We start from the raw sequence: 23,216 nt of genomic DNA, 5'->3' as shown, positions 1-23,216 counted from the left end.
CCCCAGCCTCCCGTTAGTTACTTTTGGCTATATCCCATTAAAAAAACATTACCTACCTAATAATCGTGGTAGCTAGCACCCAGGGAGTGCCATACTATAAGCCAGGCCCCACTTAAGTACTTTACATATATTAACTCGTTTAAACCCCATAACAACCTTGTGAGGCAGGTATTATTTTTATCTCAATTTTACAGATGAGGAAACTGAAAGCACAGAGAGGTCACATAACTTGCCCACGGTCAGAAAGCTAATAAATTTTAGAGCCTGGATTTAAACCTAGGCAGTCTGGCTTTAGAGTCCATGCAGCATGCAATATTACTTCCTGCATAGTGTTTTTAACATTCTATAATTATATGTTTGTTTTATTTGTTAATTGTATGTCTCCTTCACAGAGATGAAGCCCGTCTTGAGGGCAGGTGATTTGTTTGCCATGTTTAAGCTAAATCCACAATAGCTAGAAAGGTGCCTTAAAAATAATCCATTTGCTGTCAAGGTGATTCTGACTCATGACAATCATGTGTGTCAGAGTAGAACTGTGTTCCACACAGTTTTCAATGGCTGTGAGCTTTCAAAGTAGATTGCCAGGCCTTTCTTCTGAGGCACCTCTGGGTGGACTTGAACCCCCAACCTTTATGTTAGTAGCTGAATGGTTTGTTGCTATATGCTAGAAAGGTGCCTAGCATACAGCAATAAATATTTTCTGAATGAATGAATAAACCCACTGCCGTCGAGTCGATTTCCAATTCAGAGCAACCCTATAAAGGACAGAGTAAAACTGCCCAGTAGGGTTTCCAAGGCTGTAAATCTTTTACAGAAGCAGACTGCCGCATCCTTCTCCAGTGTAGCAGCTGGTGGGTTTGAATTGCTGACCTTTTGATTAGTAGCAGAGCACCTTAGCCACTAGGGCTCTGAATGAATGAATTAAAACATTAGCTATAGATTCTCTTTTCAGGGCTACGTATCACAAAGTAATAGATTTCTCATCATTTCACGACAGTTCTGTAAACTTACCCTGTTGCCTGTTGCTGTCCAGTGGATTCTGACTCATGGTGACCCTATAGGACAGAGTAGAACTGCCTCATAGCGTTTCCAAGGAGAAGCTGGTGGATTCGAACTGCTGACCTTTTGGTTAGCAGCCTGAGCTCTTAACCACTGGCCAAATGAAGATGAGCAAGCCCAGACCTGAGCGAGCTGCTGGCAGGTGGCTGGACTGACTCACTAGGCTCCCTCATAACACCGTGAAGTGTGATGAAGGTTTAGGACTAGGGGACAGCATGCTATGGACCTTGCAGACTGCTTGGAAAGCATTGAAATTGGTTACATCCAATGCACTGGAGCATTGACTTCATACCAGACATTCAGTCAGATGATCAGGATACAGAGGTGAGTAAGGTACAGACCAATGAGACACCGTAGAGTGGAAACACTGAAGATGGAGCAAAGAATTCTGCCTGAGGTGGGGTGTGGTTATCAAAGTTACACAAATGACCTAACTCTGAAGCTGGGCCTTGAATGAGTGAGATTTTGCCAGGCCGCTAAGTGTTTTAAGGAGGCAAACACTTCTTTGGAAGGCCAAACATTTATATAATCTTCATCGTGTCCTTGGCTCTGACAAAAAACCTCATTCACGTTTTGAATATCAGCCACAGTCTTCAAATACTGTATGACATGAAAGAGTCAGTTTAAGACAATTAGTCAAATGACTCAGTTTCCCAGAATTTCAGTTTAGTCTGAAATGCTTTGATAGTTGACACTAAAAAAATAAGTGAAAGAAGAAAGACAGGGGTGATTGATGTGAATTCTCAACCTTGCGTAGGCAGGAAATCCAAAAGAATTTAACTTGAGAGAAGGAAAAATTGGAAGTGGACTCATGGGAAATCATTCCTACACTGCGTGCTAGCCTTTATTTAGCAGAGAGAAAACTATTAAGAAGAAAAGTTATTGCTTCCAGATACAATCCACAAAAAAATTTACTCTTCATCCAGAATAGCTCTTCAACAGTTCATCAGTTTCAACTGCATTGTTAGATCTGAAACAAATTAGACTTTTCAAAAAACCAACGCTTGAAATAGCTTGTAATTAAAAAAAAAAAAAAAGGTTGCATCAATTCCAACTCATAGTGACCTATAGGACAGAGTAGAACTGCCCCACAGGGTTTCCAGGGCTGTAGATCTTTACTGAAGCAGACTGTCACATCTTTCTCCTGCAGCTGGTGAGTTCGAACTTGGTTAGCTGCCGAGCATTTTAACAACTGCGCCACCAACGCTCCTCTCAATATGATTCATAGGACTTTGGAAAGCTTTCAAGATGTATTAAAATAGATTCAGTAAGCCCATGAATTAGTATCCTACAAATGCATAAAGACCATTTTTTCCTGACACCAAATTAGGTTATATGTGGCTTTATTACCTCATTTGAAGGTGGAGAAGATACGGATACCAAGTCAGCCAGGATGATTGGAGAACTCACAGGAAGAGAGGTAGGTGACGTACATTTGTGTTCATCAACTTTCTCTTTAACATCTTCAAGTAGCATCTCCAACTTGAAGATTTCACCTTCTACTTTCCTAAGTAAGCATAAGCAAACAAGATAATCAAATAAACTAAAAAAAAAATTTTTTTCTATTCTCTGTAGTCAGCATTCTGACTTAGCAACAACCGTTCTTGAATACTGACTGCAGTGATCTATAGTGTTAATGTGGTCTCTGTTCAGATGGGAAGGATAACGGGCTCTAGCCCTGAGTGCTGTCGTGTTTATGGCTTGACTGGGAAAGCCTGAGCTCTAATCCTCATTTTGTTGTTCATTAGCTGTGAATCCTTGGGTAAATTACTTAATCTTTCCAGGCCTCCAGTGTCTCAACTGTAACCTGGAAATAACAATATCAAGATCTGATCATTTCAAGATCCCTTACAATTCTAACAGTTGTGATTCTATGGAAATTTTTTATGTCAATTAAAAAAGAGGAAGAAAAAAATATTTTTAATTAAAAAGAGGAAGAAAATATTTGAATAATTTAATTAATAAGCTTGACTAATCTGTACGATTTTATGTACATGTGAAAATTAATATAAATATATTTTTACCCAAAAAACAGAATCCGTTTTCTTCAATTCCATTACATTTACAAAAATTTATATCATATTAATCCACACAAAAAAAAAACTCAACAAATTCCAAAACATTAAAAAATCTTATGGCTCTTGTTCTCTGATTACTAGAAATTAATACCAAAAAAGATGGTTTAAAAAATCTGATTGGAAAAAACACTCATCTAAAAAACTTTTGGGTTAGAGGAAATGAAATGAAAATTAGAGATAATTTTCAAGCAGATAATATTGAGAGAACTACGTATGAAAACTAAGGTAATGCAGCTACAGCAATACTGTGAGGAAAATTTATAGTTTTTAAATGAATTATTAGGGGAAAATTTCAAAAAATCAATAAACTAAGTATTCAAAACAAGAAGGCGGAAAAAGAACTACAAAGTAAATTAAGAAAAGGAACGGATTTGTAAAAAGTAAGCAGAAAAATACGAAATTTAAAGGAATTTGATTAGTAAAACAAAATACATTTTCTTTGAAAATATCTATGAAATAAACTACTAGAAAGTCTGACCAAGAAACATAAATAATATTAGGAACGAGAAAGACAAAATAATGTGGGAATTTTTCTTAAATTAAAAGGGACTGAACAACTTTATATCAATACAGTTTAATACCTAGGTAAAATGGACAAGTTTCTAGGAAAATAGAAATTATTAAAGTTTACTCAGAAAGGCCCCCATGTGTCTGTGAGTTTGTTGAATAGCAGCGGAACATTGTCTGATACAGTGCTGGAAGATGAGCCCCCCAGGTCGGAAGGCACCAAAAGATGACTGGGGAAGAGCTGCCTCCTCAAGGTAGAGTCAACCTTAATGACGTGGATGGCGTGAAGCTTTCAGGACCTTCATTTGCTGATGTGGCGCGACTCAAAATGAGAAGAAACAGCTGCAAACATCCATTAATAATCAGAACCTGGAATGTACAAACTATGAATCTAGGAAAATCGGAAATCGTCAAAAATGAAATGGAACGTGTAAACATCAATATCCTAGGCATTAGTGAGCTGAAGTGGACTGGTATTGGCCGTTTTGAATTGGACAATCATAGTCTACTATGCTGGGAGTGACAACTCGAAGAGGAATAGTGTTGCATTCATCGTCAAAAAGAACGTTTCAAGATCTATCCTGAAGTACAACGCTGTCAGTGATAGGATAATATCCATACGCCTACAAGGAAGACCAGTTACTATGACTGTTATTCAAATTTACGCACCAACCACTAGGCCCAAAGATGAAGAAATAGAAGATTTTTATCAGCTGCTACAGTCTGAAATTGATCAAACATGCAATCGAGATGCATTGATAATTACTGGCAATTGGAATGCGAAAGTTGGAAACAAAGAAGGATCAGTAGTTGGAAACTATGGCCTTGGTGATAGAAACAATGCTGGAGATTGAATGATAGAATTTTGCAAGACCAATGACTTCTTCATTGCAAATACCTTCTTTCACCAACATAAACAGCGACTATACACATGGACCTCGCCAGATGGAACACACAGAAATCAAATTGACTACATCTGTGGAAAGAGATGATGGAAAAGCTCAATATCATCAGTCAGAACAAGGCCAGGGGCCGACTGTGGAACAGACCATCAATTGCTCATATGCAAGTTCGAGCTGAAACTGAAGAAAATCAGAGCAAGTCCACGAGAGCCAAAATATGACCTTGAGTATATCCCACCTGAATTTAGAGACCATCTGAAGAATAGATTTGATGCATCGAACACTAATGACCAAAGACTAGACGAGTTGTGGAATGACATCAAGGACATCATACATGAAGAAAGCAAGATGTCACTGAAAAAACAGGAAAGAAAGAAAAGACCAAGACGGATGTCAGAGGAGACTCTGAAACTTGCTTTCGGACGTCGAGCAGCTAAAGCAAAAGGAAGAATCGATGAAGTAAGAGAACTGAACAGATTTCAAAGGGCGGCTCGAGAAGACAAAGTAAAGTATTATAATGACATGTGCAAAGAGCTGGAGATGGAAAACCAAAAGGGAAGAACACGCTCAGCGTTTCTCAAGCTGAAAGAACTGAAGAAAAAATTGAAGCCTCGAGTTGCAATAGTGAAGGATTTTATGGGGAAAATATTAAGCAACGCAGAAAGCATCAAAAGAAGATGGAAGGAATACACAGAGTCATTATACCAAAAAGAGTTAGTCGATGTTCAACCATTTCAAGAAGTGGCATATGATCAGGAACTGATGGTGCTGAAGGAAGAAATCCAAGCTGCTCTGAAGGCATTGGTGAAAAACAAGGCTCCAGGAATTGATGGAATATCAATTGAGATGTTTCAACAAACAGATGCAGCACTGGAGGTGCTCACTCATCTATGCCAAGAAATATGGAAGACAGCTCCCTAGCCAACTGACTGGAAGATATCCATATTTATGCCTATTCCCAAGAAAGGTGATCCAACCGAATGTGGAAATTATAGAACAATATCATTAATATCACACACAAGCAAAATTCTGCTGAAGATCAGTCAAAAACGGCTGCAGCAGTATATCAACAGGGCACTGCCAGAAATTCAGGTTGGTGTCAGAAGAGGACATGGAAACAGGGATATCATTGCTGATGTCAGATGGATCCTGGCTGAAAGCAGAGAATACCAGAAGGATGTTTACCTGTTTTTTATTGACTGTGCAAAGGCATTTGATTGTGTGGATCATAACAAATTATGGATAACATTGCGAAGAATGAGAATTTCAGAACACTTAATTGTGCTCATGAGAAACATTTACATAGATCAAGAGGCAGTTGTTTGAACAGAACAAGGGGATACTGATTGGTTTAAGGTCAGGAAAGGTGTGCATCAGGGTTGTATTCTTTCACCATACCTATTCAATCTGTATGCTGAGCAAATAATACAAGAAGCTGGACTATATGAAGAAGAACGGGGCATCATGATTGGAGGAAGACTCGTTAACAACCTGCGTTATGCAGATGACACAACCTTGCTTGCTGAAAGTGAAGAGGACTTGAAGCACTTACTAATCAAGATCAAAGGCCACAACCTTCAGTATGGATTGCACCTCAACATAAATAAAACAAAAATCCTCACAACTGGACTAATGAGCAACATGATGATAAACAGAGAAAAGATTGAAGTTGTCAAGGGTTTCATTTTACTTGGATCCACAATCAACAGCCATGGAAGCAGCAGTCAAGAAATCAAAAGACGCATTGCATTGGGTAAATCTGCTGCAAAGGACCTCTTTAAAGTGTTGAAGAGCAAAGATGTCACCTTGAAGACTAAGGTGCGCCTGACCCAAGCCATGGTATTTTCTATCGCATCATATACATGTGAAAGCTGGACAATGAATAAGGAAGACTGAAAAAGAATTGATGCCTTTGAATTGTGGTGTTGGCGAAGACTATTGAATATACCATGGACTGCCAGAAGAACGACCAAATCTGTCTTGGAAGAAGTACAACCAGAATGCTCCTTAGAAGTAAAGATGGTGAGACTGCATCTTACATACTTTGGATATGCTGTCAGGAGGGATCAGTCACTGGAGAAGGACATCATGCTTGGCAGAGTACAGGGTCAGTGGAAAAGAGGAAGACCCTCAATGAGGTGGATTTACACAGTGGCTGCAACAATGAGCTCAAGCATAACAAGGATTGTAAGGATGGCGCAGGACCGGGCAGTGTTTCGTTCTGTTGTGCATAGGGTCGCTGTGAGTCGGAACCAACTCGACGGCACCTAACAACAACTCAGAAAGGTAGCAAGTCTGAAAACACTAATAACCAGAAAAACATAAAGCAGATTAGCAAAAATCTACCCCCCAAGAAAGTGCCAAGCCCAAGTGGTATTGTGAGTGAATTCTACCAGGACTTTAAGGAACAGAATTCCTGTGTTATTAAGCTCTTCTGGAACATAAAAAGAAAAGACAAATTTTCCTGGCCTATTCTATGGTTTGGTATTAAATTTATTAATACAATTCACTATAAAAATAAAGGAGAAAAACTATATGCCCTTCTAAATAGATTCCTAAAACTCATTTGATTAAATTAAACATCTTTCTAAATTAAAAAAAAAAAATTAATCCAGTAAATCCTAGAAGAAATCTTTCTTGATGAAGCTTATCTCCTTGAACCTACAACAGTTATCACATTTGGAAGCATTTCCATTAACACTAGGACCATAACGAGAATGTTTGCTTTCACCAATATTATTCAATATTGTTCTGGAAAGACTAGCAAATGAAATAAAGCAGTAGAAATAAATGAGATCTATAAGAACTGGTAGGAAGAAAAAAAAGTGTAAATATTTGGGAGGAAAAATATCATTGTTTTCAGACGCTATGATTTTCATACCTAAAAACTAAAACAATCAGTCAACTGAAAAACCAACAAAACACTAAGAAGAGTGTTGCACAAAGTAGCCCAGTACAAGTTAAATATACTATGTTTTGTGTTTCCTACATACCATTTAGAGAAAACATATTAACTATCTTCTGAAAAACTCTAACAAAACTAGCGGTAAAAAACAACAACGAAAATGTGTAAAGTTTACATGAAGGAAACATGTTCCTGGATGGGAATACTCACTGCAAAGATTTTAACTCTTCCTAAATTAGTCTGTAAATTTACTACAATTGAAAATAAAATTCTAAAGGGATTTTATGAAGAAAACATGACAAGTTGCTTACAAAGTTTATTAGTAAGAGCAGTGTGCAAGAATAGCGAAAAAAAAGTTTTAAAAGAAGAAATACTTCAAAATATACACTAACGATAATAATTACAAGCTGTGTGGTTAATGCAGAAATAGAAATATAGATCAAAAGGATAGAATAGAACTAGGCCCTAGACATGTGAAAGTTTCATACATGCTAAAAGCGGCCTTTTCAATCAATGGGGCAAGGCTGTTCTATTCAATAAGTGGTGGAACAAAGATCTAACCATGAAAACTCAAAGTGATAAAAAAAAATCGAATAAAATATATGAAAATATGTTTATAATCCAGCAGGCAGAAGTAGGGGACAAGAAGAGACAAAATTTAAGAGAAGGAAGTAAAATAAGGGAGAAAGGCATCGTCAAGGTAGTGGGAGGTGATAGGCTCAAGGGCCATGACTGGAGCAGTTGGAAAGTGGTGAAGGAAGAAAGAGTAGGTGAAAACATGGCGATCTGGAGATGGAAAAAAGATATTTTTTGAGAGAATTCATGTTTGTTCTGTAAAGCAGGAGGCAAGATTATATGCTGAGAATATCAGGGAAAGAGCCTTGATGAAGTAGAACCCCACTTCTTGACTCCTTGCCTCCTGGTGTTACTATGTGAAAGGATCACAGTACTATTGAACTCCATCCTGAATAATAAGATGGATGGAATCCGGGTGAGTATTTTTGCACCTTACCTTTTAAAGGTGACATTTTAAATAAGAACAGAACAGCTGACTTAAACAAGTGATTAGTCAATAAATTTGCAGAATTCTTGCAGGGCCATCCACAAGCCTTTGGGCTCAACACTTAGAAAGTTCTTCACATACCAAGCCATCTCAGGTTGTTTGGGGTTCTGCTCACTGCCACGTTATGCCCATACAAGTACAGAGGACCAGTCTCGCCCTGCCCAGCCTTGGCTTGTCCTGAGGTGGCTTTAATTGAGTTTCGGAAGAGGCTGGATCCCTCCCTTGCCCTGATGTTAAAAGCTTCTCCTGTATATGGGATGTAACTGCAGTTGAAAGTCTTTTGATTTATACTGTGCCAGACACTGTGTGGTTGTAGCTAGGATATAAATAAAGCATTGCATAACTTTGGTCTTAATGTGCAGAGAGGCCTGTCTTTAAAATGACTGCCAAAACAAGTGGGATCCCGTGGAAAATAAAGATCATTCTCTATAAATTTTTAAACAAATATTTTTCCCCCTCAGGAAAAAATAATAATAGTAATAAGCCTTTGGTGAAAGTCAATATTAAAACCCCACCCTTGCTGTCTAATTACTCAGTATTGAAATAACAGCAGTAGACAGAGGTTTCATTCTTTTTGGAAAATGTGAAATCAGTACCTTAGGAAAAAAATACCTCAGGATGCTAGTGCCAAAATACAAACCATTAAAATATTTTGGCATCAAGAATGATTCTGTGTTAGAAAGCTATGAATAGAAAGAGCAAAACTTACAAGTATTAAACTTATTAAATGGATTCTTGTAACTCATACAGGAAATTATATGGAAACAATCCTAGCCTTGAGTCTCAGAATACATCTTAAAATTATTTGAATTGGAGAGAGAAGAGTATAGCGCTCTAAAAATGGCCAGTTGCAAACTTCAAAGGTTGTGCCTCCAAGTCTCTAATGTGAATTAGCTCAGGGATCATTTGACTTTAAACCCTAACATTTTCCCTTTGTCAGGATTTATGGGTCCCTCACCCCAACACTGACCAACATAATAATGATCCTCTCCTGCCCACTGCCCCTTGGAATTTTCAGTGAATGAGAAAGAAAAGGGAAAAAGGAAGGAAGAGAAGAAACAGGCAGGGATGATAATGGAGGGGTGGGGAGAAAAGGGGAGGAAAAGGATGAGAAGAGAAGAGAAAGGGCTTAGAGAGGAGAGAGAGCCTCCAGGGTTAGCATGTGAGCTTTTCTGGGGTTTTCCTTTGCTCTTCTGGGTTTCAGGATCAAGTATAATGACATTCAACAAGTGCAAAATGGTGGCATAATATTTCTCTCCACAAGACTCTTGCTAATTTTGGATGCTCCACCTGGGTCAATGCCCAGCACAGCACCTTACGCACAGCAGGTATTCCATAAGTATTTGTTGCATGAGGTGGTACTTTGTTCATTGGTGGCACAGTTTTTGCTGACCTTAGACCAGTGGCTATCCAAGCACTAAGCCAGAAGCCACATCAGAATCACACCCAAGGAAGGTCAGCTCTGAACCCTCCACCTCATGCAATTACTTTAAACCTGACCTTTCTGGATCAAAGTCATCGACAGCTGGGGATTTGTGCTTGTGGCCTTGCTGCTGCAAAGTCAGATGCTTCTCCTTGGTTGCCAGAAACTCCTGCTCCAGGAGTTCAAGATGTCCTTGCAGTTTCTCCAAGACCTACAGCAGTGAAGTCACTGTCATCATTCATATGCAAAACTGTGAGTGTAGTTCTTTTTCCAAAAAAACATAAGGAGAGTGTACCTTCCAGGAGTGTGAAAACCAAGCCACCACCCTTCTCCTGGCAACACCAACTGTTTAGTTTCAGTGTCTGACATCTAAAAATATACAACCTAAGATCCATCTCAACATTCACAACTCCCTCATAGTACGTTGCTCAAAAAGTACAGTCACTTCTGATTTCTCTCCCCAAACCCACTCAGAAGCCTCTGAACTTCCTTATTGGAACGTTAATTAGCCCATATATTTGCAGAGTGATTTTCCACTTAGGAAGCACTTTCCCGTTCTTTATCCTATTTGATCCACACATCAATGTTGTAATGCTACCAAGTGGATTTTATTATCCTCATTTTATAGAGGAGGAAATTGGAGCTCTACTAGGAGGTATGTCTGAAGCTACTGGAACTTAAAAATGGGTTTGAGTCTAAGGGCACTTTGAGGGTGAACTGGGGAAGGAACAGCAGAAAGACCTAACCAAAAGCTACGAAATGGTCTTTCAGACTTGCCCATGTGCAGCCTGGTGCAGGTGAATGTTTAAACTGTGCAGGTCAAGGGCTTGCCTTGAAGATGTACAGAGTCTTCAGCCTTGTATCCCCAATTGGAAAACATTTCCTGAGCACTGCCCATGTCTGGCCCTAGGCCAGGGGTGTGAGAGAGAAAAAAATTGTGTCAGACATTGTCCCTGGTTTCAAGGGTTTTATTCCAGTTGAGAAAAGAGACCATGGATTGGTACTTTGCCATGGCTCAACAGAAGAAATGAGGCTTAAACCAGGCTTGGAGATGATCAGGAGGGCCTGGAGTAGGCAGCATTCATGAAAACGGAGAGGAACGGGTGAATTGGAGAGATATTGCCAAGGAGAGAAACATAGTATAGTGAGACTACAAGGTCAAACACACCAGAGCTCCAGTTCAGGCCCTGTCACTTATTGACAGTATGATTTTAGGCAACTTGAACTCAAGCTTCAGTTTTCTCATCTGTAAAATCAAGATCATAATAGCCCTCATCTCATTGTTGTGAAAATTAAATGAAATAATGTCAATAGCAGTTATGGTGATGATGATGATGATGATTAAAAAGGAGTAAACAAGAGTTTGAAAACATACTCTTTGTTGTTGTTAGGTGCCGTCAAGTCAGTTATGACTCATAGCAGCCCTATAGGACAAAGCAGAACCGCCCCATGGGGTTTCCAAGGAGCAGGTGGTAGATTCAAACTGCTGACCTCTAGGTTAGCAGTTGAGCTCTTAACCACTACACCACCAGGGCTACTGGCTATAGGCCATAAAAAATTGCCAGTGTGGTAGATGTATTCCACTTTCCCCCACAGATCCACCCTCCATCTTTCTCTGTGCCCAGGAGGCTGACCTTTAGTGAATTGTATCAACAAGCTCCCTTGCTCTCAGATTTGGCTGGTTTCAGCTAATGAAACGCAAGGGCAGGAGAGAGGGGTTGGAGAAGGATGAGGTAAGGGATCTCCCCATGTCATCCTGGATTGGCTGTCTCTTTCTACCAAAGGCCACAGTGCTTATCAGCTACTCCTACAGCTACAGCTACTCTCTTCAGGCTCCAGTTCCTGCTCCTCCCCTGCCCCTTCAGGCCTAAGGGTGAAGCAGCACCCCACTGTTATTTCCATGAGAAGTTTTTCCATCCCTTATCGGTCTCTCTTGTAAATGATGCCTTATGAAATTCTCCTCTATTACCTCATTTCAACTAAGCCATCTGACTCCTGCCAAGACCTTGAGTAATACTGTAAATATCAAGACAATGCATAGGTTTTTGGTTTGGGAGTTGGGAAGAGTGTGATGCCCCTGACTAAAATGAGGAATTTGGAAAGGCTAAGGAGTTTGAAGATGTCATTGTTGGCAAAGCTTGTAGTGAGAATGAGATATCAAATGAAGATACACATAAACATTTGGAGCTATAGGTGGGAAGTTAGGACTAGTAATTTAGGAATTTGTAACATAAAAATGGCATTTGAAGCCATGAGAGTGAGTTAGGTGTTCAAAGGAAAGCGGACAAAGAGGAAAGAGAGGAAAGTCAGTTACGAATTATAATTTAGGATCTTGGAATATAAATTGTGTTGAACAGTTTCTAAGTACAAGTGTACCTCATTTAGTTTTCATAGCAACTCTGTGATGGGCAGACATGCTACAACATGTCTAAGATCATATAACCAATAAGTAGAAGTAGGATTTAAACTCACTCAAATGCTCCAAAATCCAAATGTTTTCTACTACACTGTGTGAACTAAGCTGAGAAGTTTTAGTTTTAGCCCTGTCTTCCAACACTGGACCAAATGGGCCTGAAACTCTCAGACCACTGTCAGGAGTCATCTGTATCCTCCTTGAAGTTCCAACCAGAATCACACTTAAACCCTTTAACATCAGGAAGAAGCTTCCTAAATGAAGGCCTCTGAAGACTAGTGCCTTCAACTAGTTCTTTCTGCTTTGCCCATCCTTTTGAATTCTGTGTTCTCCCAGTTCCTGAAAGCCCGACTCCTTGGAGATCTCCTTTATTTGTCATTCACTCTATAACCCCTGCAATCTGGCTTCCCTGGATCCACAGCTTCATTGAAACTGGGCTTGCTAAAGTCCCTCATGACCTCTTGGTTGCCAAATCATATGCACGTCTTGCATTCCTTACTTACCTGAACATTTGATAGTCGGCCCACTCCCTCTTCTTAAAAACCCTATTTCCCCTTGGCTTCCCAGCTCCATTCCCTCCAGGTCTGCCTCTGACCTTTTAGCTCACTCTTTGTCATTCTCCTTTGCTGACTCCTCTTCTTTCACCTGCCCCTGGTTTCTGTTTCCCATGATTCTATCCTTGGCCCTCTTCTCTTCTCTAGATGTTTTACCTGGGCAATCTCATCTACCCCAAAGTTTCGACCCACAACACCCAAATCTGCATTTCTGGCCCAAACACCTCCTCTGAGGTCCAGATCCACTTCTCCAAATGCCCACTGAACCTCTCCACTTCGATGTCCTGTTAAAAACAAAACAAAGCAAAAAAAAAAAAAAAACCTGTTGCTGTCAATTCCAATTCGTGATGACCCTGTGTGTTACAGAGTAGACTTGCTCCATAGGGTTTTCTCAGTATAATCTTTATGGGTCTCATCCACGAGAGCCAAAGTACAACCTTGAGTATAACCCACTTCAATTTAGAGATTGTCTCAAGAATAGATTTGATGCATTGAACACTAATGACCAAAGACCAGACAAGTCATGGGATGACATCAAGGACATCATACATGAAGAAAGCTAAAGGTCATGTAAAAGACAGTAAAGAAAGAAAAGACCAAAATGGGTGTCAGAAGAGACTCTGAAACTTGCCCTTGGACACAGAGTAGCTAAAGTGAAAGGAAGAAATGATGAAGTAGAAGAGCTGAACAGAAGATTTCAAAGGACAGCTTGAGAAGAGAAAGTAAAGTATTATAAGGAAATGTGTAAAGATATGGAGTTAGAAAACCAAAAGAGAACATTCTCAGCATTTCTCAAGCTGAAAGAACTGAAGAAAAAATTAAACGCTCGAATTGCAATATTGAAGGTCTCAATGGGCAAAATATTGAATGATCCAAGAAGTATCAAAAGAAGATGGGAGGGATACAGAGAGTCACTGTACCAAAAAGAATTGGTCAACTTTCAGTCCTTTCATGAGGTAGCATATGATCAAGAACCAATGGTATTGAAGGAAGAAGGCCAATATGCACTGAAGGCATTGGCAAAAAACAAGCCTCCAAGAACTGACAGAATACCAATTAAGATGTTTCAGCAAACAGATGTAACACTGGAAGTTCTCACTCATGTATGCCAAGAAATTGGGAAGACAGCTACCTGGCCAACTGACTGGAAGAGATCAATGTTTATTCCCATCCCAAAGAAAGGTGGTCCAAGGGAATGCAGAAATTATTGAATAATATCATTATCACACACAAGTAAAATTTTGCTGAAGATAATAATTCAGAAAAGGTTGCCGCAGTACACTGACAGGAAACTGCCAGAAATTCAAATCAGATTCAGAAGAGGTTGGGGAACGAGTGATATCATTGCTGGTGTCAGCTGCATCTTGGCTGAAAGTAGATAACACCAGCAAGATGTTCACCTGTGTTTTACTGATTATGCAAAGGTATTCAACTGTGTGGATCATAACAAATTATAGATAACACTTTGGAAAATAGGAATTCCAGAACACTTAATCATGCTCATGAGAAAACTGTACATAGACCAAGAAGCAGTAATTTGAACAGAACAAGGGAATACTGCGTGGTGTAAAATCAGGAAAGGTGTGCATCAGGGTTGTATCCTTTCACCATATTTGTTCAATCTTGAGTAAATAATCTGAGAAGGTGGACTATAGAACACAGCATCAGGATTGGAGGAGGACTTATTAACAACCCGCGATATGCAGATAACACAAGCTTGATTCCTAAAAAAAAAAAAGAAGAGGACTTGAAGCACTTACTGATGAAGATCAAAAACCACAGCCTTCAGTATGGATTACACCTCAACATAAAGACAACAAAAATTCTTACAATTGGGCCAATAAGCAACATCATGATAAATGGAGAAAATAATGAAGCTGTCAAGGGTTTCATTTTACTTGGATCCACAACCAATACCCATGGAAGCAGTAGTCAAGAAATCAAACAATGCATTGCACTGAGCAAATCTGCTGTAAAAGACCTCTTTAAAGTGTTAAAAAGCAAAGATATCACTTTGAGGACTAAGGTGTGCCTGACCCAAGCCATGATATTTTCAATCACCTAATATACATATGAGAGATGGACAATGAATATGGAAGAAGAATTGAAGAGTTTGAAATCATAGTGTTGGCGAAGAATATTTAATATACGATGGACTGCCAGGAGAACGAACAAATCTGTCTTGGGAGAAGTACAGTCCAAATGCTCCTTAGAAGCGATGATGGTGAGACTTTGTCTCACGTACTTTGGACATGTTATTAGGAGGAATCAGTCCCTGGAGAAGGACATCATGCTTGGTGAAGTAGAGGGCCATCAGAAAAGAGGAAGACCCTCAACAAGATGGATTAACACAGTGACTTCAACAATGGGCTCAAACATAGCAATGATTGTGAGGATGGCACTGGACCAGGCAGTGTTTCATTCTGTTGTACATAGGGTTGCTATAAGAGCACCTAGCAACAACAACACAATCTTTACGGAAGCAGATTGCCAGGCCTTTCTCCCATGGCACCACTGGGTGGACTCGAACCACGAATCTTTAGATTGACAGTCGAGCACGAGCTGTTTGTGCCACCCACGAACCTTTTGGATGTCCTATAGGGAGCTCAAACTCAGAATGTCCCAAACTGAACTTGACATCTTGCTTCTTGCCTGCCTCCCACACCCATTCTGAACTGGCTCCTCCACTTTTATTTCTGACCTTAGTAGCACAAGCCAAAAATCTGAAACTCATTCAAGCTCCCTCCCTTCCCTTATTCTCTCCCATTCAACCTGCCACCACTTCCTTAAAAGATTAGGGTTGTCCCTCTCTCCATCCTCACTGCCTGCCTTGGTTCAGGCTCTCATAACCTGTTATCTGGATTAGGGCTTCCTAACCGGTCTCTGTGTCTGCATTCTCGCCGCCATGGTGCTTACCATTTTCCAGCTTTAAATCCTTCAGTGTTGTCCCATCACTCAAACTCAGGATAAAATCTAAGCTCCTTAGCATCACTTAAAGGACTTCCATGATGTGATCCTTGTCTAGCTCTCTAGTCTGCTCCCTTCTACTACACCCTGAGCTCCTGGTAAATTACAGTGGGATACAGTTCCTCATACTATCAGCACTTTCTTGCCCTTGGGATATTGTACCTGTTGTTTGTTTTTCCTAGGACACCTCTTTACCCCCTACTCTGCCAACTTTGCCCATAGTCCTCCTGCAATGCCCAGCTCAGAAGTCACTTCCAGGAAGCCTTCCGATATGCCCCATCTGGGAAGGGTGAGCCTCTCTGCTAGGCTGCCGATAGCATCATGGGTGACATTTGTCAAGAAACAAGTTACTGGTCTGTTTACCAGCCCATTGTTCCCAGGAGACTATAAGACACTTGAAAAATGGATTGTTTATTTTTAAATTCCTAGTGCCTGGCACAGGGTCTGGGACATAGGGTTGTTGTTATTTGCCATCAAGTCGATTCCCACTCATGGTGACCCCATGTCCCTGGATAGTACAAACAGCTAAGTGCCTGACTACTAGCCTTGAAAACTCTATAAAGCACAGTTCTACTCTGCACACATGGGGTCATCATGATAAGACATAGGAAATACCTGATAAATGTTGAATGACTGAAGGAGTTATTTAATTAATATGATGAGTGAATGAGTAATAAACTGTGTCTTTTAGCACTAGAGTCCTCTTGATTTCTCTCTGTACTGTCTGGTTTCTGAAGCACAGCGTGCCCTGAACTTCGCTTGTCTTAACGTCAGGATTTCTGATCACCTGCCTTGTTGCTGACCCAATGGCCCAAACTACCTCTTCCACTTCAGCACATTTCTGGTTCTCCCAGTCTCAGCATTTTGCCCCCGCTGCCCTGTTCCACGCCAGCTTCCCATGGCCCCGGCACTGATGAACAAAAGTGTTATGGTGGTGACATAAATCAGTGATTTTACTAAATTATAGAAGCAAGAAAGGATGTACAATTGAAAAAAAAACCTGATCTTAAAAGCACAGCTTCAAGATCTATTTTAGAGAGCTTCCAAAATTTAAATATTTTATTGCCAAATACCAGCAATTTTTATAACCTTATATTCACCAGGCCTCATAACACACACACACACACACACACACACACACACAGATTTCCCTTTATAATGGCTTATGTTTTCTTCTCTTGAATCTACCATGTTCTCAGATGTGCTACTAGGTGACTGGTGGGGAGTGAGAGCCATAAGTGACAGATCCCCTGAGAAGGTAAGAGGGCTAAACAGATATAGAAACTGAATTCTGGGCCCCGTAACACAAAGATAGTTTAATCTTTAGCAAAACATTTCCTACCAGTACATTGCTACTCCCACCAACCTAGAGAAAACGTGGTGCTACAAAGTCATTTGTATTTATCCATGCCAAATTTCCTAATAACAATTTTTTTTAACTGGATAAAAGTTATTACCTGCCTCCCTTGCAAATAGGGAGAGTCCTGTGTTATTCTTTTGGAAAAGTCTTGAACCTGCAGTGAAAAAAAAATGCAATATTTCATGAATGGCATGTGTCTCGTGTTTGAATTTGTTTACTTCTATTGTTCATAACAAGCGTTAAGGGTATTACTTTAGCCTTCAGTTGGTCGGTCTGTTCTTTTAACTTCTGACACATCTGTTTCCCTTTTGATATATTTTGAAATATGTAAGAACTTGAGGAAGAGTCTTCCTGAGAGGTTGATGACAATTTAAAGAGACTTGTCTCGGATTCTATTCCTATGTAAGAAAGAATAAGTTTTGGCTACCACTCATATCAACTTATCACAGTTTTATAAAGTACTGAAAACAGAAGTCTGTGGCAATAACCACTATTTGCTATTTTTTTTTAAAGCCCACAATATGTATATCTATATCCAAGAAGTTTAAAAATGATAGTACCTGTAAGAAGTTCTTGATGGATATGCTCTGTAGGTTCCATCTGCACAATGAAAGGGCAAAAAAACATTATCGTTGATCAACAAAGCCATTATTCAGGATGACCAGATGTGTTCTGGTCATCACAGAGGTAGTCAGCGTTGTGGCCAAGAACCAGTTCTGGACAATTCCTTAATCGCTGTAAGCCTCTGATTCTTTTATTGTTGTTGTACTTTAGACAAAGGTTTACAGAGTAAATTAATTTCTCATTAAATAATTAATACACATATTGTTTTTGTGACATTTGTTGACAATTCCACAACACGTCAATACTCTCTCCTTCTCAACCTTGGGTTCCCCGTTACCAGCTTCCCTATCCCCTCTTGTCTTCTTGTCCTTGCCCCTGGGCTGGTGTGCCCATTTAGTCTCATTTTGTTTTATGGGCTGGTCTAATCTTTGGCTGAAGCGTAAACCTCAGGAGTGACTTCAGTCCTGAGCTGTGAGAGTGTCCCGGGGCTGTACTCTAAGGGTTTCTCCAGCCTCTGCCGAATCAGTAAATCTGGTCTTTTTTTTTTTTTCTAAGTTAGAATTTCGTTCTACCTTTTTTTCCAGCTCTGTCTGGGACCCTCTATTGTGATCCCTGTCAGAGCAGTTGGTGCTGGTAGCCGGGCACCATCTAGCTGTACTGGACTCAGTCTGGTAGAAGCGTGGTAGTTGTGGTCCATTAGTCCTTTGGCCTAATCTTTCCCTTGTGTCTTTGGTTTTCTTCTTTCTCTCTTTCTCCAGATGGGGTGAGACCAATGGAATACCTCAGACGGCCACTCACAAGCTTTTAAGACCCCAGACTAGCCTCAGATTCTTTACCGGTAAAGCAGGGATAGTAATAGAACCAACCTCATGGGTTGTTATGAGGATTAAATGTTAAATATTTACTATTGTCTGGCATGTGGTAAGCATTCAACACATGCTAGCCATTATTACTATTGTATTTGATACTATTATGTGTAATACTCAAACGCTGCTGCTGAAACTAGGCATAAGCACCATGAGGACAAGGACCGTTTTTGGCTTTGTCACAGCTCTGTTGCTGGTGCTCTCACTAGCACCAAACACATAGTAACCACAGTCCAGAGAATAACAGAAAACAGTGTGCACTAAGTTCCAAAATGTGTGTCAAGACAGTGATTGTTTACACAGGACATGACCCTTTTCTACTTGCCACAGGCTGACTAGACAAGGGTTCATAATTCCAGAGCTTTTCACTCTGAAGGCTTTATCATTGTTCCCATCACATAAAGCCCAAAAACACACTTGGGCCAGAGAGTGAAATGGTTAACTGTCAAATGAGACTAAGGTCATTATGAATATCTCAATTATATTACAGATGTGAAACCTATGGAGCTCAGTTCTCCAATCTGATGTGACAGGGCAGGAGAAAACCAGACAGCTGACCTTAGACTCCCACTGCCTGAGGGAGATGAGCCTTATGTCCATTCTGCTCCAACTAACCACAGGGCACTGAGAACTGTGCACACCCAGGGGCTTTCTCCCTCCAGCACAGTGAGGAACCCTGAGACTTCCCAATGTCATTGGGGTACAGATCTCTCCAAGACCTAGAAAAGAATCCCAGTTGTGGCCAGGTGGGCTGCTGGCTTGGGGAGAGGGGTCCTATTCCCCAGAGGGTTCAGCTGAAAGAAAAGAGAGTTGAAGCATGAGGAATGGAAGTGGAAAGAGGTAGACAGGATTGTTCCACTCCCGATGCCCTTCATAAAAGAGCTTAAAAGAAAGATCATACAGTCCTGGCAAAGTCCCAGAAACTAAAATGTTTACTTTGGTCCTCAGTATGAATTTGCCTTGCTGTAGAACCTCAAAAAATCAATGAGATCATGTTGGGGAGTTGGGTGGGGGGATGGGAAGATAAGGTAAGAGGAAAAAGGAATTGGCATAATTTAAGCATTAAAATTTTGCACTAAATGATTACCGGCTTGAAGTATGTTATCGAAGATCTTAATTCAGTTCAATGTAGCATTAATAATGAAGGGTATAATATATGTAAGACACAAGGCCAGGCCTCTGGGGGAAGTTAGGCAATGGAAAGATAAGACAAGGTTGCTGCCCTCCAGAATCTTCCAATCTAGTGGAAGAAACAGATACCCCTCAAATTATGACACAAAGCCTCCTGAGAAACGCTCTGGCAGAAGTGCAAAACAAACATGGGTGGGAAAGAATGACTTGGGGGAATCTGAAAAGTCCTGTGGCAGAAGTAGGAAATGAAGAAGGCCATGAAGATGAGCAGGTCTTGGGTAAGCAGAGACAGGACCTTGCATGCGAGGCAGGTATTCAGAGAGTTCAAGGCCTGAGGTGAGGCTCGGACCAGCCAGTTAAGAGAATGACAGTGCTAGCAGAAAGGAACTAAGACTACAACGTTAGCCAGGTGCTGTCACGACAATTTCAACTCGTGAAAACCCCTGTGTGTCAGAGTAGACCTGTTCTCCTTGGGGTTTTCAATGGCTGACTTTTCAGAAGTAGATCACCAGGACTTTTTTCAGACGCACCTCTGGGTGGACTCAAACCTCCAACTTTTCAGTTAGCAGCCAAGTATGCTGTTTGCAGCACCCAAGGACTATTTAGAAGAATAGGACAAAGTAAAAAAAAAAAAAAAAAAAAAGGAAAGGCCCAAGTTTCAGGTTGAAGAATTTGGATTTTGTTTTCTTATTGTTAGTCCAGCCCCTAATTTTTCCAATAAGGACATCCACCAAGCTTCCAAGAGGTCATTTACTCAGGGTGATCCAGAACTAGAACCCAGCTCCGTGCCCCGTCCTAAAACCCACACTGATATAGATGAGCTGTGACACTGATTATGTATTAACTGGAGACTTCTTTCTCCTACCTGTATTTGTTGTGAAGGTTCAACAGTTTCCTTTTTCTGCTCTTGATATTTTTCAACACAATTTGATCTAGGCATCGCTTCTAAAAGATCTTGCACAAGAGCTGATTCATCTCCCAAGTTAGAAGACCTGGCACGCCTGGGTACTGTAAGTAGTTTATTAATTGCGTTATTCTTAGGGATTTTCACTTTGGGAGCAACCTTAGAGAAATCAGGGAGCCGATAATGAACTTGACCTTGGCCATATTTGAACCCACTCCAGGAACTTGATTTTTCAGTCTGTTGTTTATGGGGTGCCTGCCCTTGGAAATTTTTTTGCTTACCACTTGGACCCTTGGTTTTAGTTAGAAACTTTGAATTCCCTTGAAGGCTGCTGCGTCCAGCAACCATTGGCTCTTCTAAATCAGAGATGTTTTCTTCTATAGTGATTGGAGAACAACTGGGCTTACGGCTGTCTTCACCATCCCTTCTGGGATTGAGTTGGTCATCTAGTTCTGGGGTTTGTTCTTTTGGCCAAGAACTCTTAACATAGCACAAAATAATATTTTTAACAATAGGTTCATCAAAACTATCAGCATTAGAGATCTCTGGGAGAGTTTCACAATCAATGCCTTGGCCTTTTACAAATTCCTCTTTGGAAAGATGATTGAGTAAAATATCAGAAATGTTTGACTTTGAAGTGCTTTCTTTATTAGGTGGAATACGAAGAATTATAGTGCATTGTTTCTCCTTATCATGTTTTTTGTGGACAGCATTTTTAGTAATTTTATCTAGAATCATGGCCATACTTGCATTTCCGCAAGTCTTATTATCTGTAGCCTTTTCCTGAGGGTCATCTACTGTTAAAATAATTTGATGTGTAACATCAAGAATGTCATTTTTTGTAAAATTGTAATTATTGCATATCTTAATTTGGGGGATGCCCCCATCATAAGGTAAATCCTCCTGCTGCGTGTAAATTGTATCTTCGGAATAATCCGCTTCATCCATGTATGTGCAGCCTGGTCTCTCTTGTCCTCTGGTGCCTGGTATTGATGTCTTTAGTTGTAACAATAGATCCTCTGGTTTTCATTGATCATCTTCATTGTGTGTCTCATTCTGCGGGAAATGAGAACAGCCTCATTGTTAAGTATATTGGAATAATGTTTAAAGCTATGCTTACAGACCAAGCTGGATGCATTTCATTTACAGAAATTCAGTTATAAACATGAAGGTAAGTACAACCAAAAACTAAATACTGTGTTAACATCATCAGTGGTATAAAAGTGAGGAACCGAAAACAAAGGGAACCTTTAACTTTTTTTTGAATTTCATTCCTTAAATTTTGAGGGGGACACTGATCTATAGCTAAGGACCTAAAATTTTCAATGTTTACTAACCTCTTTTCAGAAATACTATTTGGAATTTGTTCTCTCAAAATAAGATTTGGGGATTCAAGTGAAGGAGACCTGGTTAGCGCTCAGCTGCTAACCAAAATGTTGGCGATTTGAACCACCCAGCGGCTCTGTGGTTCAAACGGTGATCTGCTTCCACAATGACTACAGCCTAGAAACCCTATGGGGCAGCTCCACTCTGTCACGTGGGGTCACTTTGAGTCAGAATCGAATCAATGGCACCTAACAACAACAATAATCTCCCCAAATAGAAATTTGGGACACATGTAAAGGATTGATTTTTAAAAGTACAGTGGCCATGACTTTTCTACACACTACTGACAGGTTTCTAAGTTGTGTGGCACTAGAAGCTGGCTTGGCTCGAAACAACCACCAATCTTCTCTGCTCTGGTGCTTTTTCCCCTGTCCCTCAGGACCTTCTGATCCCCTTCTCCTGATTTGCCCTTGGATGCCTGAAAAGGGCCCACAAAGATGGATGGAAATATGACTAAGGAACACCAGGGCCTTTTGGACACCTGGAGGCCAATCTAAAGCCAAGCTTCCTCCTCTAATTAGGAACAAAGAAGGAACACAGTTGAAAGGTTACTTTTCTTTTATCAATCCCTACGAGCTGCCACAGCCCAGGACGTAGCATCATCTCTTTAGAATTCAATGAAAAATGGTGACAGCAAAACCAGCCACTGTTGGTATGAGCCTTTTTTTCTTTTTTTAACAAAATTGAAGACAATCATTTAGATATCTCATGCTTGATTAGTTATCTTATGCTTGATCAGCGAATTTTGGGGGCAGTTCCTTAGAAGTAGTATAAATTGTCTTAAGTTTTAAGTACAGTAACCAGGCTTCAAGGAGCCCTGGTAACACAAGGGTTAAGCACTTGGCTGCTAACCGAGAGTTTGGCGATTTGAACCCACCCAGCAGCTCCGAAGGAGAAAGACCTGGTGATCTGCCCTGGTAAAGATTAAAAAAAAAAAAAAAAACAGCCTAGAAAATCCTATGGGGCAGTTCTACCCTGTCACATTGGGTTGCGATGAGTCGAAAATCAACTCAATGGCACCCAACAGCCAGGCTTTGACCCAATCTAAGCACCAGCTTGGCCATTTACTAGCCCAGGTTGACTGCAGCCAGAGGTTGGCTCTCACCGAGTAGACGCAGCTCTCTTGCCTGCACC

The 23,216-nt window shown here is 40.4% G+C and overlaps 1 protein-coding gene across 1 annotated transcript in view; it reads right to left on the bottom strand.

The window, feature by feature from the left end:
* The window catches only part of AKNAD1 (AKNA domain containing 1), a 50,955-nt gene extending 29,306 nt beyond the window's left edge, over positions 1-21,649 (bottom strand). Inside the window, exons 1-6 of the mRNA XM_049880187.1 lie at positions 20,658-21,649; positions 17,792-17,831; positions 17,484-17,629; positions 17,299-17,385; positions 10,015-10,148; positions 2,411-2,566 (exon numbers count right to left, since the gene is read on the bottom strand). Of these exons, the coding sequence (XP_049736144.1) occupies positions 2,411-2,566; positions 10,015-10,148; positions 17,299-17,385; positions 17,484-17,629; positions 17,792-17,831; positions 20,658-21,644 (1,550 nt within the window). The 5' untranslated portion in view covers positions 21,645-21,649. The remainder of the gene's footprint in view (positions 1-2,410; positions 2,567-10,014; positions 10,149-17,298; positions 17,386-17,483; positions 17,630-17,791; positions 17,832-20,657) is intronic.
* Between the last annotated feature and the right edge of the window lie 1,567 nt (positions 21,650-23,216).

The sequence above is a fragment of the Elephas maximus genome, chromosome 3 (assembly GCF_024166365.1).
Source record: "Elephas maximus indicus isolate mEleMax1 chromosome 3, mEleMax1 primary haplotype, whole genome shotgun sequence".
Lineage (NCBI taxonomy): Eukaryota > Metazoa > Chordata > Mammalia > Proboscidea > Elephantidae > Elephas > Elephas maximus.
This window is presented reverse-complemented; position numbering and strand designations above follow the sequence as displayed.